General features: G+C 62.9%; 1 protein-coding gene across 1 annotated transcript in view; it reads left to right on the plus strand.

The window, feature by feature from the left end:
* Positions 1–215: 215 nt before the first annotated feature.
* Positions 216–12,615, plus strand: part of Mgat5b (alpha-1,6-mannosylglycoprotein 6-beta-N-acetylglucosaminyltransferase B) — a 58,334-nt gene continuing 45,934 nt past the window's right edge. The window contains 3 exon segments of the mRNA XM_026404866.2: positions 216–352; positions 3,983–4,095; positions 11,977–12,124. Of these exon segments, the coding sequence (XP_026260651.2) occupies positions 285–352; positions 3,983–4,095; positions 11,977–12,124 (329 nt within the window). The 5' untranslated portion in view covers positions 216–284.

Below are 12,615 nucleotides of genomic sequence, written 5' to 3' on the forward strand. Positions count from 1 at the left end.
TCCCGGCCCCCAAAATGTGAAGCGGGGAGGAGGAGACGCAGAGACCGCCGGGCCGGGCGCCCTTGCCGCCCTCCGGCTGCCGCGCCGCTCCTTCTCTGCGCGCTGAGGCCGCGCCACCCCACGGGCGGTGGCCGGAGCAGTGAGGCCACCGAGCCCCGCGCCCCCTCCACGCTCGGAAAGGGCTTCGGCCCTCAGCGAGTTGGTGGCCCCGACGCGGGAAGAGCCGCGCCTAGGACTGTGCGTCTGGCCTCTCCCGCGGCTTCTCGCCCTGACAAGTTTGAACAATGATCACTGTCAACCCAGATGGGAAGATAATGGTCAGAAGATGCCTGGTCACTCTGAGACCCTTCCGGTAAAGTTCTCCCCTGGTTGGCGTGGCGGGGGTCTTTTCCCCGAGGGGGCGCATGGTGGCGGTAGGCGAGGTCGGTCCCTGCGAGGATGCAAGTTCCCGTGGCAAAGGAGGTTCGCGCTTGGACCCTCGGTGATGGCCACTGGGGCTGCGGGAAGGGATGGAGTTGGGGCTCGGGGTGCGAGTAGGGAGGGTAATGTAATTCTGCACCTGTCCCAAGTTGGACGAGGTTGGGAAGGATTTGAGGTGGGGAGGTGAGAATGGGGTCAAAAAGCATCGAGGTTGTGGCCCAGGGCCCGGGCAGTGGCCCCAGCCAGAACGCCCCTTCTCTGCCCCTTGGGGCCTTTCCCCACCTGCGGCGAGTCCCATCTTGTAGCGAAGTTAGTGCGCGGTGGCGGGGCGACTCCCTCTCCTGTCCAGCCGTGGTCCCTAGGTCGGCCCGCCCACCCCTTCTGTCTAATCCATCCCCTCCTCCCGCCTTCACGGCCCTCCCCCTCTGACAGGGCGCGGGCCAGTCTCTGACCCGAGGGTTCCAGAGATTGGACCACGGACACTCCTCCGCTGGGCATTCACCCTCAACTACAGGTCAACAGGACGGGCAGGTGCAGCCCGACTGTGGAGGGCGGACAGAGGCGAAGACGACACTCTGGCCACACACACCTTGGGTGGCCTGGTCCAGGGGGCTGAGGCTGTGCGGGACTCACCCGGCTCTGCTACTCCCACTCCTGGGCCCCCTGGAGCCCGCCAGGGCCAGGGTGGCTCTCTCCCTCCCAGGGCCGTCGGAGTGGAGCCGCTGCGGGCTGGGGAAGAGGCGCTGGGCGCCCAGCAGGGCTGGAGTGTCTCTCTGTTCCGTAGCTGGGCTGCAGAAGACGCGGAGGGAGTTCGGGTGCCAGCGCGGGGCGGGACAGGCCACAGGTGGGGTGCGGGCGCAGGACAGAGACCTTGAGGGCAGGCGCTGGCGGTCCGAGGCGCCCAGGGTTTGGGCTGCGGGAGGGCAGAGGCTTGATCCCCTCCACTCCAGGCCTCCGACAGAGCCCTGGCTCCTCCCCCACCCCAGTCGTCGCCAATCTCCCTCCCTGGCCCGGAAGGGGCTGGGGGTGGGGAGAAGATGGCCCTCCTGGGCTCCCGCCTCCCGGGTGTCAGGCTGGTTGTGAGGGCTGAGAAGGAAGCCTGGGGGCACCACCATCAGGCTGCTCAGGGAGGAGGCGGGGGACTTTCGAGTCTGGTCTGAGAGTGGGGTTTTAAGCGGTTATTTGGGGGAGTCAGGGACCCCTAGCCTAAGGTGCTCATGGTCAGCAGGGCAGGAAAGGCCTTGGTCCTCCGGAAAACCCTCAAGTCCTTGGCTTGCCCGGGACTCTGAGAGGATTCTCAGGTTCTCTCCTGCTCTCTCACCCCCTGTGGTCCCCTCCCTGCAGGCATGGGAAACCCAGTTTCTGCTGGACATTTCCTGGGGCGCGTGGAGGCTGCCCGGGTTCCAGCACCACGGACAGTGCTTGCCCCTGGCCCACTTCAGGGTGCATCCTGCATCACAGCCTTTGGGGCTCTTATCTGAAGGCGAGGGTGGGGTGCGGTTGCATGGGTCTCTAGGCTGCCAGAGACCCACAGCCACCAACGGAGTCTTCAAGTCCCCTCGGGATCAGGGCAGGGCTCTGATTACATCACTCCAATTTATTCTTCCCCAGGACTGCCTGGGAATGCTGTTCCCATGGGCTCTTCCCCAGGTGCTCCTGCAGGGTTGTCTGAGTGCATATGCGAATGGATGAAGCCACTTTAACTTGAATTTACTATAAATAGACCCCAGTGCTTTGGGGGACCTGAACCCAAGGCTTGGGGACTGGCAGAGCGTGGTGCAGGTGAAGTCTGTAGGGCTTCAGGGTCTGGTCAGAGGTGTAGACATGTTCCTCATGGATGTTTGTGGACCCTGGCAGGCACCCCCAGGTCTCCAGCCCTAAATACAACTCCGTGGCTAGGGAGAGGATGGAGGAAGAGGGAAAGGGGACCAGGGCTGAGGGAAGCTCTTCCTTGTCCTCAGGCTGGGAAGGCAAAGAGCTGATTTCCCCAGGGATCTCCCTGGGTCTCTGACAACCTCTTCCTGTGCTCTTGCCCTGAGACCCCTCTGGTTTCATCTGGGGCACAGCAGAGTCTGAGCCCCACCCTCAGGCCTAGGGGAATTCACTGACTTCTCTGTGAGATGAAGGGAAGTGTCCCTTGTGCTGTCTTGCCCACTGAGCTGCTTCCTCCCTCCTCCCCATCAGAGATGCTCTGCCAGAGAGTTCTCCTGGGGAAAGAGCCCGGGTCCTCTCTGTGCGGTTCCTGCCCCCTCTGACTTAATCTCTAACAGCTTTCTTTAAATGTGGGCTGGGAATGTTGTTATGCATTTTATTTTCTTGTGCAATTATGTGTTTTCTTTAATGGACCAAATTTTAATTAAATACTGCTCTGCCAGTTTCAAATAATGAAGATTAAAATGCATAAAGCAAGTCTTGCATAAAGATACAAACAAGCACCAGGTCTGGGGATAGGAAGTGGAGGCTGGGCAGCTGGAGGTTCTCCCTGGTCAGCCTGGCTCCACACTGGATGGGTTTCCTCCCTCTGGCCAGGTAAACGGACGTCTCCTCTCAGATCTGACAGTTCCTCAAGCCCTCGGATAGACTCAAGGTCCCTGGACATTGTCCACACCTGCCCGCCCCCAAGGTTGTGCGGGGGTGGGTTCTGTGCCTGGTTCCCCACTCTCCTCCTGGATCACCCCAGTGCCTGACACCTGGTGGATAATCAATAACGATGGGTTGAAGGGATGAATGGTGTCTCCTTGAGCCAGCCCTCCCACCGGGGTGACAGTACACACATCTGTGTGACGTCCATGTCTAGGTGTGAGCATGCCCTGGCCAGTCAATGGTGCAGGCTGAGAGCCAGTGTGTGGGGGAGGCCTGGGCACAGCAGGGGGCCATGTGGCCCTGCCTTGGGATCTCTCCAGAAACAGTGATGGGTGCAGGCACCACCTCTGAGAAGACAGGTGAGGAAGGGTTACAGTGAGCTCGTGACTGATGGTGGTGGCCAGGCCTGTGTACACCAGGGCTGAGGGTGGCCCAGGTGATTGATGGGATCCAGGTGGGTCTCAGCTGGACCAATTACTTGCCCTCGGGCTGATGTCATGCCTTGCTGCTCTATCTGTTCCAGTAGATCTCAAACTTTGGATCACTGGGAGAGCGTGTGAGACGAGATCACCTGTCCCCCCCCCCAGGGTGGGGGGCTTGGGGCCCCACGACGTGCGTTTCTGAAAGTTCTCAGGTGACGCTGCTGCGGCAGCCGGTCTGGGAGTCGCACTTTGACAGCCTAATGCTGTTAATGAACAGGGTCTGTCTTAGGCCAGGCCCTGCCCAGGTTCCTATCTCAATGCGTCTCCTTCCCCGTCTGATTTGCCAGGGGGCTGTGGCCAGCTTCTTGTAGCCCACTCTCTTTGTCCTTGGGGGCAGGAGCCCTCTGGGCTCGGGCTCAGCCCCACTGCCCCCCCACTTCCCTCTGTCCCTGGCTTCCCTCCTTGTTCATTACCTTGGCGTTTCTGTGCCTTCCTCGGTGGAGGCTGGGGGCACTGTCGCTGGCCTGCCCTGCTGACCTGCTCTGTCCTCCCCACAGGCTTTTTGTCCTGGGCATCGGCTTCTTCACCGTCTGCTTCCTGATGACGTCTCTGGGAGGCCAGTTCTCGTCGCGGCGCCTGGGGGACTCGCCCTTCACCATCCGCACGGAAGGTATCTCCGGGTCAGGGGGGTCAAGGATACGTGCAGGTGTTTGTGAGTTGAAGGGCAGGTCCCTTTGGCCCAGCACCAGGGGCCTTTCTGGAGCCCTGACTCAGGCTTGCTGGCTGCTTGCAGGGGGTAGGGGAGAGGGCCTGCTTGGGCCGTGCCACCTGGCACCAGGCTTTGACTTTGGTCCTGCCTGTCCCCATGGATTCGAAGGCCAGGGTCTCCTGTGTGGCTTCTTTGGTTGGAGTGTTGGGGGTCTGAATATGACACCTGCCTCTGAGACACATGTCCTCTGTGCCTTGGGCCCAGGCTGTGGACACAGGGGGGACAGGCCCGACCATGAGCTCACGTGTCTCCTCTGGACTCTGGGGACATAGACCTTTCCCAGTCCCTCACTGCTCCTTGCCCACACGATGCTTGCCAGGCACGAGTAGAGGTTCACAGCACGGACCTTAGGGACCAGCCAGGCCCAGGTTTGCCTCTCTGTTCATTGCCTCCTAGCCGTGTGCCACCTGCAAGTCACTTAAGTCACCGACACAGAAGAAAAGTCACAATGAACTTTTTGGAGGTTGGGCCGAATGGGCTTACCATGGAAATTACCTGGTGTGGTTGGTTGTCACGTGGCCTGAGTGTGACAGATGGGGAGTCCTCGTCCTGAAGCTGGGTCCTTCCCCTTCCCCCTACTCACTGGGAGGTGGTGGTGGAGAGCAGCAGAGTCCTACCCCGTCTGCCCCAGGGGTTCTTTAGCTCAAGGGCAGAGAGGAGGGACGTGGGCAGGGGGAGCCCGAGGTCAGCGGGTTGCAGGGACCAGCTGGCTGTGTGAGATGCCCCTGCCCCTCTGGGGAGGGCTCTCTGTGGAGTCCCCTTCTCAGACCCTCGGTGCTTAGCCGGCTGGCTTCCCTGTCCCAGTGACGGCTGTCAGTCGGCGCGCTGGCTGTCACGTGGAGTGGGCGCTCTGAGTGGCACTTGTGGTGCCATCTGTGACTCGTCACTGGATTCATCCCTTCGGTTTAACTCGTGCTTCTTTAAACTTGCAAAAGCTCCCGGAAGGAATGTCACACCTATTAGTCATTCAGGCTCCAGTGTGAGCTCATTGATCCGCTCTGACTCTGGGGAGCCTCCATGTTCTCCCGCGGTCAGTAAGTACCGGGTCAGTAAGTACCTCGTGTGAGGGTCCCGGGCAGCACCTGGCGGGGGCGGGGGGGGGGGGCTCCACACATGGGGGATGTGTTAAGTCTGAGACTCGGGAGCTGCAGAAAAGGACGTTTTGGGGAGGGGGATGGGGTGCTGGGTCTGCACGCGGGGAAGCCTGGTTGGGGTTGGAGAGCGGGTGGGCCGCTGGGAGGATAGAAGGTGGGCTTGGGGAGGGGGGGACGTGGGTGTGGGGAGAGCAGCGCAGGCTCCCTGGATGCTGCCCCTGGGCGGGTGCTCCTGTCTGGGTGGCCTGCTACACAGGGCATCAGGAACCTGAGTTCCAGAAAGGTCTGGAGTCCGACAGGAGGAGACTAGGGCTGGGGGGAGGGGTTTGGGGCTGGTTCTGCTGCCCCTCTCCCCCAGGGGCTTGGGAGCCAAAGCGATTCCACCCCCATGGTCCCTGCCCCCATGGCAGGGTGGACCAGGGGCCCAGAGCACAGGGGCTGGTGGGGAGCAGGGGGGGTCTGGCTCAAGCCCCAGGTTTGATTCTGTAGAGGGGAGAAAGCCTGGTGTCACCTCTGTCACCACTTTGCCAAGGCTGGCCATGACCTTGACTTCTAGAGGTACAGAGGGGGTGCGCCTGGGTGGCCTGTCACGGGCAGGGCAGTGCCGTGGGCCGCCTCTCGGTCAGCACTGCCCGGGACCCTCGCCCTCCCTGTGTGGTCACCCTCCCTGGTTCTCAGAACTCCACGGCCTCCATGGGTGACGGCCCCAGTGACCAAAGACCTGGCAAGAAAAACGCGGGAGGAAAAGTTTATGGGGGGCTTGTGGTTTCGGGGTCTCAGTCCAGAGACAGCAGGCTCCGTTCCCCGGGGCTGGAGGTGAGGCCGGACATCGTGGCAAGGAGTGTGGTGCGTCTCCCATGGTGACCAGGCAGCAGAGAGAGACTCCACCCCCCAGACAGGAGTCTGTACCCCAAACCACGCCCCTCATGGCCACCTCCCCAGCCGCACCTCGCCCGCCCGCCCGCCTTCATGACCCCTCAGGTCATCCTGTCAGGGGATTAGTCCACTGACTGGGTCACCGGTCACCACCCAGTCATGTCACCTCTACCTTCTTGCATTGTCTCACAGTGAGCTCTGGGGGACCCCTCACGTCCACACCATAACATCCTCTGACCATGGCCAGGCCTGGGCGCTGGTCCCTGTTGGGCCTTGGGGATGGTGCTGCTCAGAGCCTGTCCACAGTTCCCACCTCCCTCAGGCCGGGGCTCGAGCGCCCGGAATACGGAACTGGGAGGGGGAGGAGGGTGGCCTCCCAGAGCCAAGGAGAAAGGACCCTCAACCAGTTTATGTCCCCATTCCCACTGTCCCCCATTTTCTTTGATGTCCTTGCATCCATCCAATTTGATTGGAGGGACACATGGACGCAGGCCTAGAAAGCCGTGTCCCCTGTGAGGTGAAGAGAAGCCCCAGTGACACCCGCCCTGTGCCCGGCAGCCCCTGGAAACCCCAGCAGATGCCAGCGCCCCACACTGAGCCGCCGACTGGGAGCGAGGGAGCGGGGCTGGGAGGGAGCCCAGCGCTGGGCCAGGGTCACGGTGTTGGGCAATGCCCATCCTGTGGGGTTCAGGAGCCCCAGAATCAGAAGGAAGCCCACCAGGGCCCTGCTGTTCATCACTGGTCAGCGCAGCTGTCTGGGCACAGTGGGGAGAACAGCCCGTCCTTGTCCTGCGGGCCAGGGACGGAGGCAGGGTCCCCGCAGCGGGAGCACAGGGCAGGGGCAGGAGGAGGGCCCAACACTTGGCCGTGGCCAGCAAGGTGGTCCCTGCTGAGGCTGCGCCTCCCCTCCAGGCCAGTTCACTTCATGGTGGGGATTAAAACGTGATGGAATCTCACTCTGCATTCTGCACACCCAAAATCTTCAGAGATTCAGGCAAGAAGGGCTGAAGGGGATCCTCACTGGAGAGGTCTAACTTCATTCCCTCTTGCGGCGGGGTGGGGGGATCTGGCTTGGGCCTTAGTATGGCGGAGAGCTGATTTGGGCAACTCTGCCTCCTGTGCCCCTCTCCCTCCTCCCCGGGCCCCTCTCCCTCATCCCCATGCCCCTCTCCCTCCTCCCCATGTCCCTCCCCGCGCCCCTCTCCCTCCCCCCCCTGCGCCCCTCTCCCTCCCCCCCCCTGCGCCCCTCTCCCTCCCCCCCCTGCGCCCCTCTCCCTCCTCCTGGCCCCCCTCTCCCTCCTCCCGGCGCCCCTCTCCCTCCTCCCATGCCCCTCTCCCTCCTCCCTGCGTCCTAGGGAAGCCTTAGTTGCATCTGAGGGGACCTGTGGGCTCCCTCCTGCCCTGTTTGGTCTTGAAGAAGTAGTGCTCAGCTGGGTCTGCCCGAGGCTCTTCGTGCCTTGCCCTGCCACACCACCCAGGCCCCGGGCAGGGGCTGAACCTTGCGGGCTTCCAGCTCCGTGGGCAGCTCTGGGGCCCTTCTCTCAGAAGCTGCATGGGTGGGAACCAGGGCCCAGTGGGCTGAGGAAGAGCCTTATCCTGCCTGGCCGGGAGCTCTGTGGCCCCAGCTGGTTCTGGCGGTGGCCCTGTGCGCCAGCCAATGTGCTCCTTTCTCCAGCTGCACAGTCACAGCCCCCCACCCCCAGGGCCAGGAAGGCCGTGCTCTCTGGCCAGCTGGGGGCTTGTTCAGGTCCAGGGAACCCTCAGTGAAGGGTAGGGGTGGGGACAAGACGGGAGGAGGGGGAGACTGAGCGTCTGGGGAGGAGGCCAGGCCTCGGCGGGTAATAAAAATACCGCTGTCTATAAACGTGAGGATCCATTTGTATCTCTCAGTGTCCAGCTTTCCTTATTTATATGGAAATATGGAGGGGCCGGGTGAGTGCCGAGATGGATCTCTGGGGCCTCGCAGTAAACGTTTCAATTCAGCCCATGCCAGGAGTGGGGAAGTGACCCGGGGACGTCAGCCTGCTCTGCTCACAGTCGGGGGCCAGAGGTGGCATGCCAGGGAGGTGTCACTCAGGCAGGGCCCGCCTGCTTCCCTCCTGGGTACCCCTCTCCTGGGTGTGACCTGAGTGTGTCCTGGGCAGAAAGCAGGCTTGCAGATGTGTCTCAGAGCTCCTCAGGAGGTAGGGGGCTGTCTCCCGGGTCTCAGGGACTTCGCCAGCCCCGCAGCTTGTGAGAACATGGGAGGCTGCCCCCAGCCCTCTGCTGGGGAGGGACTTGCTGTCTTGGTCCAGAAGGAAGAGGGCCTTAAAGAGCTGTCCAAGACGGTTGATCTCCTTAATCAGGACCCGGGTGAAGCCCCGCAGGGGTTATTTGCCAGCCTCTGGGGCTCACGCCTTCGTTGGCATTTTTAAAGAACTGGCTGCATCCTCACAGAAGGGCCGTCCACAACCCCAGATATCGCCAAGGATTCTTGGGGGGAGGGGTGGCCTATATTTCCCTGGTCATCTCGCTCTCTCAGTTCTGGCTTCTGATAAATTATCCGTCTCAACATCTCTCCTCCTGCCTCTTCTGTCTCCCCTGCACTAACCCAGTAGGAGGAGCACCCCGTTTCCTTTGAGACCCTTGCCCAAGGGTCTGAGTATAGCCACCTGCATGGGGGGTGCGGGCGTCACCAGTGGGGGCTTCAGAGCTCTGTGCAGCACAGCAAGTAGATTCCAACTCCCTCCGCCTCTCCGCCAGGAAGAGCCCCCCACCCCTGCTGTGGCCCCCGTAGGGGGATCCCCATCCTTCTTGGCTCTGCCGGCCCCTGCGCCGCCGCCTCTGTCCCCCCTTCCCCAGCCGGGCCAGGAAGCCTCAGTCTCTGCTGGAATATGCAGAGTCATTTAGCTCTCCGTCTGCTCTGGGCACATGACTTGCTTTGGCCCACCCCAGGGTTTAGCAAAACAAAACAGAACTCTCCTTGGGAGGACTCTGCTGCCAGCTTCCATGGGACACTTCTTTCCTTTCCCGTTACCCTGGTGGAGTCAGTTAGGGGAAGTTGGGGTGCTAGAGCCTCAGAGCTCAGTGACTCCAACCCCTTCATTTTACATGAGGGGAAACTGAGGCCAGGAGGAGGACAGTGACCTGTCCCCACCTAGTCGGTGCGGAGCAGGTCTGGGGTCGGGCTTTCTGACTCCCACTCAGGCCTGTCCCAGGCCACCACGCTGCCACCCCAACCTCTGCTCTGCTGCCAGTTCTTGGGTCCCCACAGCTCTAGGACGGATCATGCAGTTACTGGCCCCGCAGCCCTGAGAAATGGGGCTGGGAGCTTGGGTGGGGCTTGGGGTGCTGAGGTCCCAGCAGGGGTGCAGGCAGTGAGGAGGACCCGAGTGGGCTTGGGCCTGGCAGGGAGAGGGGCCAGCATAGAGGCAGGCCTGGGCCAGGCCGGAGGCACTGCAGGGAGCACAGCAGCACCCTAGAAACCAAGACGTGGGCTCCACACCTCTGGGGTGCCCCGAGCGCTCTGGCCTGGGCAGGCGGGGCAGGCCCTGTCCGGCGTGTCGCAGCTGTGATCTTGCCTCTCTTCATCCTGCTCATTTCGGGGAGAGCAACCTCAGCCCAGGCTGTGAGCCATGGCCCCTCAGGGGACAGGGGAGGCCAGGCAGGCCCCCTGCACAGCTTCTCGATGCCCCTCAGCTGGCCTCAGTGCAGCTGGCCCTGAGCACTGCTGGCAGTGTCCAGTCTTCGTGTGTGTTGAGCTCAGATGATGGTCACCTGCCCGTTCCCTCCCTCTGTGCTGAAGGTACTGGGTGCTGATGTTGGCGGAGGCCCGGGCAGGGGGTCCCCGAGAGCGAACCTCTGTGAGGCTGAGCAGGGGAAGCTGTGACTGTCTCGTGTGATCGATTAACTGATGGATCCGCTGAGTGAGTGGATGGCTCGGGAGGGCCAGAGTGGTGGGGAGACCCCAGGTTTGCTTTATTCAAGGCTGTTGTGAAAATTTCCAGTCGATTCTTTAAAAACCTGCTCAGTTTTCCGAGAGGGGAGGGCAGGAGGCCATGGGCTGCTTCCTCTCTGGGGCTGGGCGGGGCCGTGTTTTCCCTTCCTTCCTCCATGTGCCCATTTCCTGCAACGTCCGGCTCCACCCTGGGTCCTGGGGGACTTTGGGGGACTTCATTTCTCCTCCTCTTCCTCTGGCCCCTCGCTCCCTCCCTTGGAGCCAGGGGCCCTGTCTCTTTAAGGAGCGGCTGCTGCTCCTCCTGCTCTGGGCTGGTGCCCGGCTGGCATTTCCCGGCCAGCTCTGCCCTGGCTCTGCGGCCTCCCTTCAGACCCAGGCGGCTCAGCTGCCAGGGGAGGTGTCTTCTGTCCCTGTGGGAGGCTGGCAGTGGCTGGATGTGGCGGCCAGGGGAAGGGGGCAGTGTGCTGAGCACTGTCCTCTGCCAGGAGGGGTGGGCTGCAGGCAGGGCCTGGTGTTCTTGCTTTGCGTCGGGGACATGGAGGCCAAGGGTGGTACGGTGACTTCGCCTTGCAGCTTTGGTGGCAGTGGCAGGCCAGAGCCAGCTGGGAGCCTCTGGGGTGTCCGGCTCTGTCATTCCTGAGAAGGGGACGCTGCCGCGCGGCCTCCCTCCCTGGCCCTGGTGACTCAGTGTGCATGGGCTGCGCTGCCAGCGGCCAGCACCCGTGTTACTGCCTGGGCACTTCCCTTGGCCACACGGCGGCAGGCGGAGAGTGCAGAACGTGACTGTCCCTGGAGCAGCCCTCACCCAGTGACTGGGGTCGAATGCCGCTCGTCCGCAGGCGGGTGACAGGCGTTGCTCCGCACCCAGGAAGGCAGGCCAGCACCCTCCCCTGCCGCGGCCTCCATTTGCCTGCAGGGCTGGGCTGTGGTCTCGGGCCTTGGGCTGGGGACTCACTGTCTCTCCTCCTTGCTCCCCACCCCTCGCCCCAGCCAGGACCTGCTTTAGGGAGCCCAAGTCAGGACGCGCCCTGCCCCTGGCCGGGCAGCCTGGTGGGGAGGGCTCCTGTTCTCGGGACCTGGCTCAGGACCCCAGGGGTGGGGCGGGAGCCGGCACCGTGTGGGCTGTGGGCAGGGGCTGCCACTTCATTCTCTGCAGCTGCCCTTGCCAATCTGTCTCTAGGAATCCAAAGGCCAGCGTGACACCCAGGACAAGTTCATATGATTTTCTGCAGAGGGTCCTGGGGAGGTGGATGGGGACGGCATGGGTCAGGGCTCAGAGGCTGGGCAGAAGTGGGGGCAGGTGAAGAGCAGTCCCGGGACCCCAGAACACGGGCTCCCACTCCCGTGCATCAGAATCCCCTGGGGGACTCCCGGGCCCTAGAGCGTCAATCAGCAAGCCTAGGCTTGGGCCCGGGCCTGGCTGGTCAGGTGCCAGTGGACCGTGGCCCACTCTTCTAGAAACCGGGAGGTCCTGTCTGGACCAGGTGTTAGGAGACATGGGCTCCTGTCCCACCTGGAACCTTCCCTGGCCTCTCACAGCCCTGGGGATTGCAAGGCACCTTGGAGATTACAGCCAAAGCTCCATTTTGTAGTCGACAAAACTGAGGCCCAGAGAGGGCATAGACAGTTCCCAGGGTCACACAGCTGGTGGGAGCAGGGTCCTGGGGTTTCCTTCCCAGGCAATGCAGTGAGGGGCCTTACGGGAGGCCGGGGAGGGGGACAGATGGGGTGGGCTTGCTCTCTGACCCTCCCCTGCAGTGGCCAAGGAAGGTGGGAGGGGGCCGGGGTCTGAGCTGCCCCATCTCAGACACCAGGTGGCACCAGTGGCCTCCGTGCTGCCCGGCTGCCCCTGACGGCGCCCTCCTCTGCCCACAGTGCTGGGTGGCCCTGAGTCCCGTGGCGTCCTCCGCAAGATGAGCGACCTGCTGGAGCTGATGGTGAAGCGCATGGACACGCTGGCCAGGCTGGAGAACAGCAGCGGGCTGCACCCGGAGGCCGGCGACCCCCACGCGGCTGCCCACAGGTGAGGGCCTCGGGGGCACTGTGCCCGGCTGTGCTGGGTGGAGGCCCAGCCTCAGGCCACTCTCAGAGCTGGCCGGGCCTGCTGGTCACCCGCTTTTTGTTGATCTGGGGAAAACAAAGAATGAAAAAAAAACCAAACGCTTCCATGACCTGAGGAGGTCACGGCTCCCAGGACCCCAGGGGAGCACCATCAGTGTCCTGTCTGCTGCCCGTTAAATAAGACACCACGGGTGAGACAGGAGGGGCTAACTCCTCCTGGAGACGGGCACTGAGCCCTTCCGTCCACTCGGCCCGGCCACACGCACACCCGGCCACATGCAGATGCAACCACACGCACACCCGGCCACACACGCACACACCCGGCCACACGCACACCCGGCCACACACGCACACACCCGGCCACACGCACACCCGGCCACACACGCACACACCCGGCCACACGCACACCCGGCCACACACGCACACACCCGGCCACACGCACACCCGGCCACA

The sequence above is a fragment of the Urocitellus parryii genome, chromosome 7 (genome assembly GCF_045843805.1).
Source record: "Urocitellus parryii isolate mUroPar1 chromosome 7, mUroPar1.hap1, whole genome shotgun sequence".
Classification (NCBI taxonomy): Eukaryota; Metazoa; Chordata; class Mammalia; order Rodentia; family Sciuridae; genus Urocitellus; species Urocitellus parryii.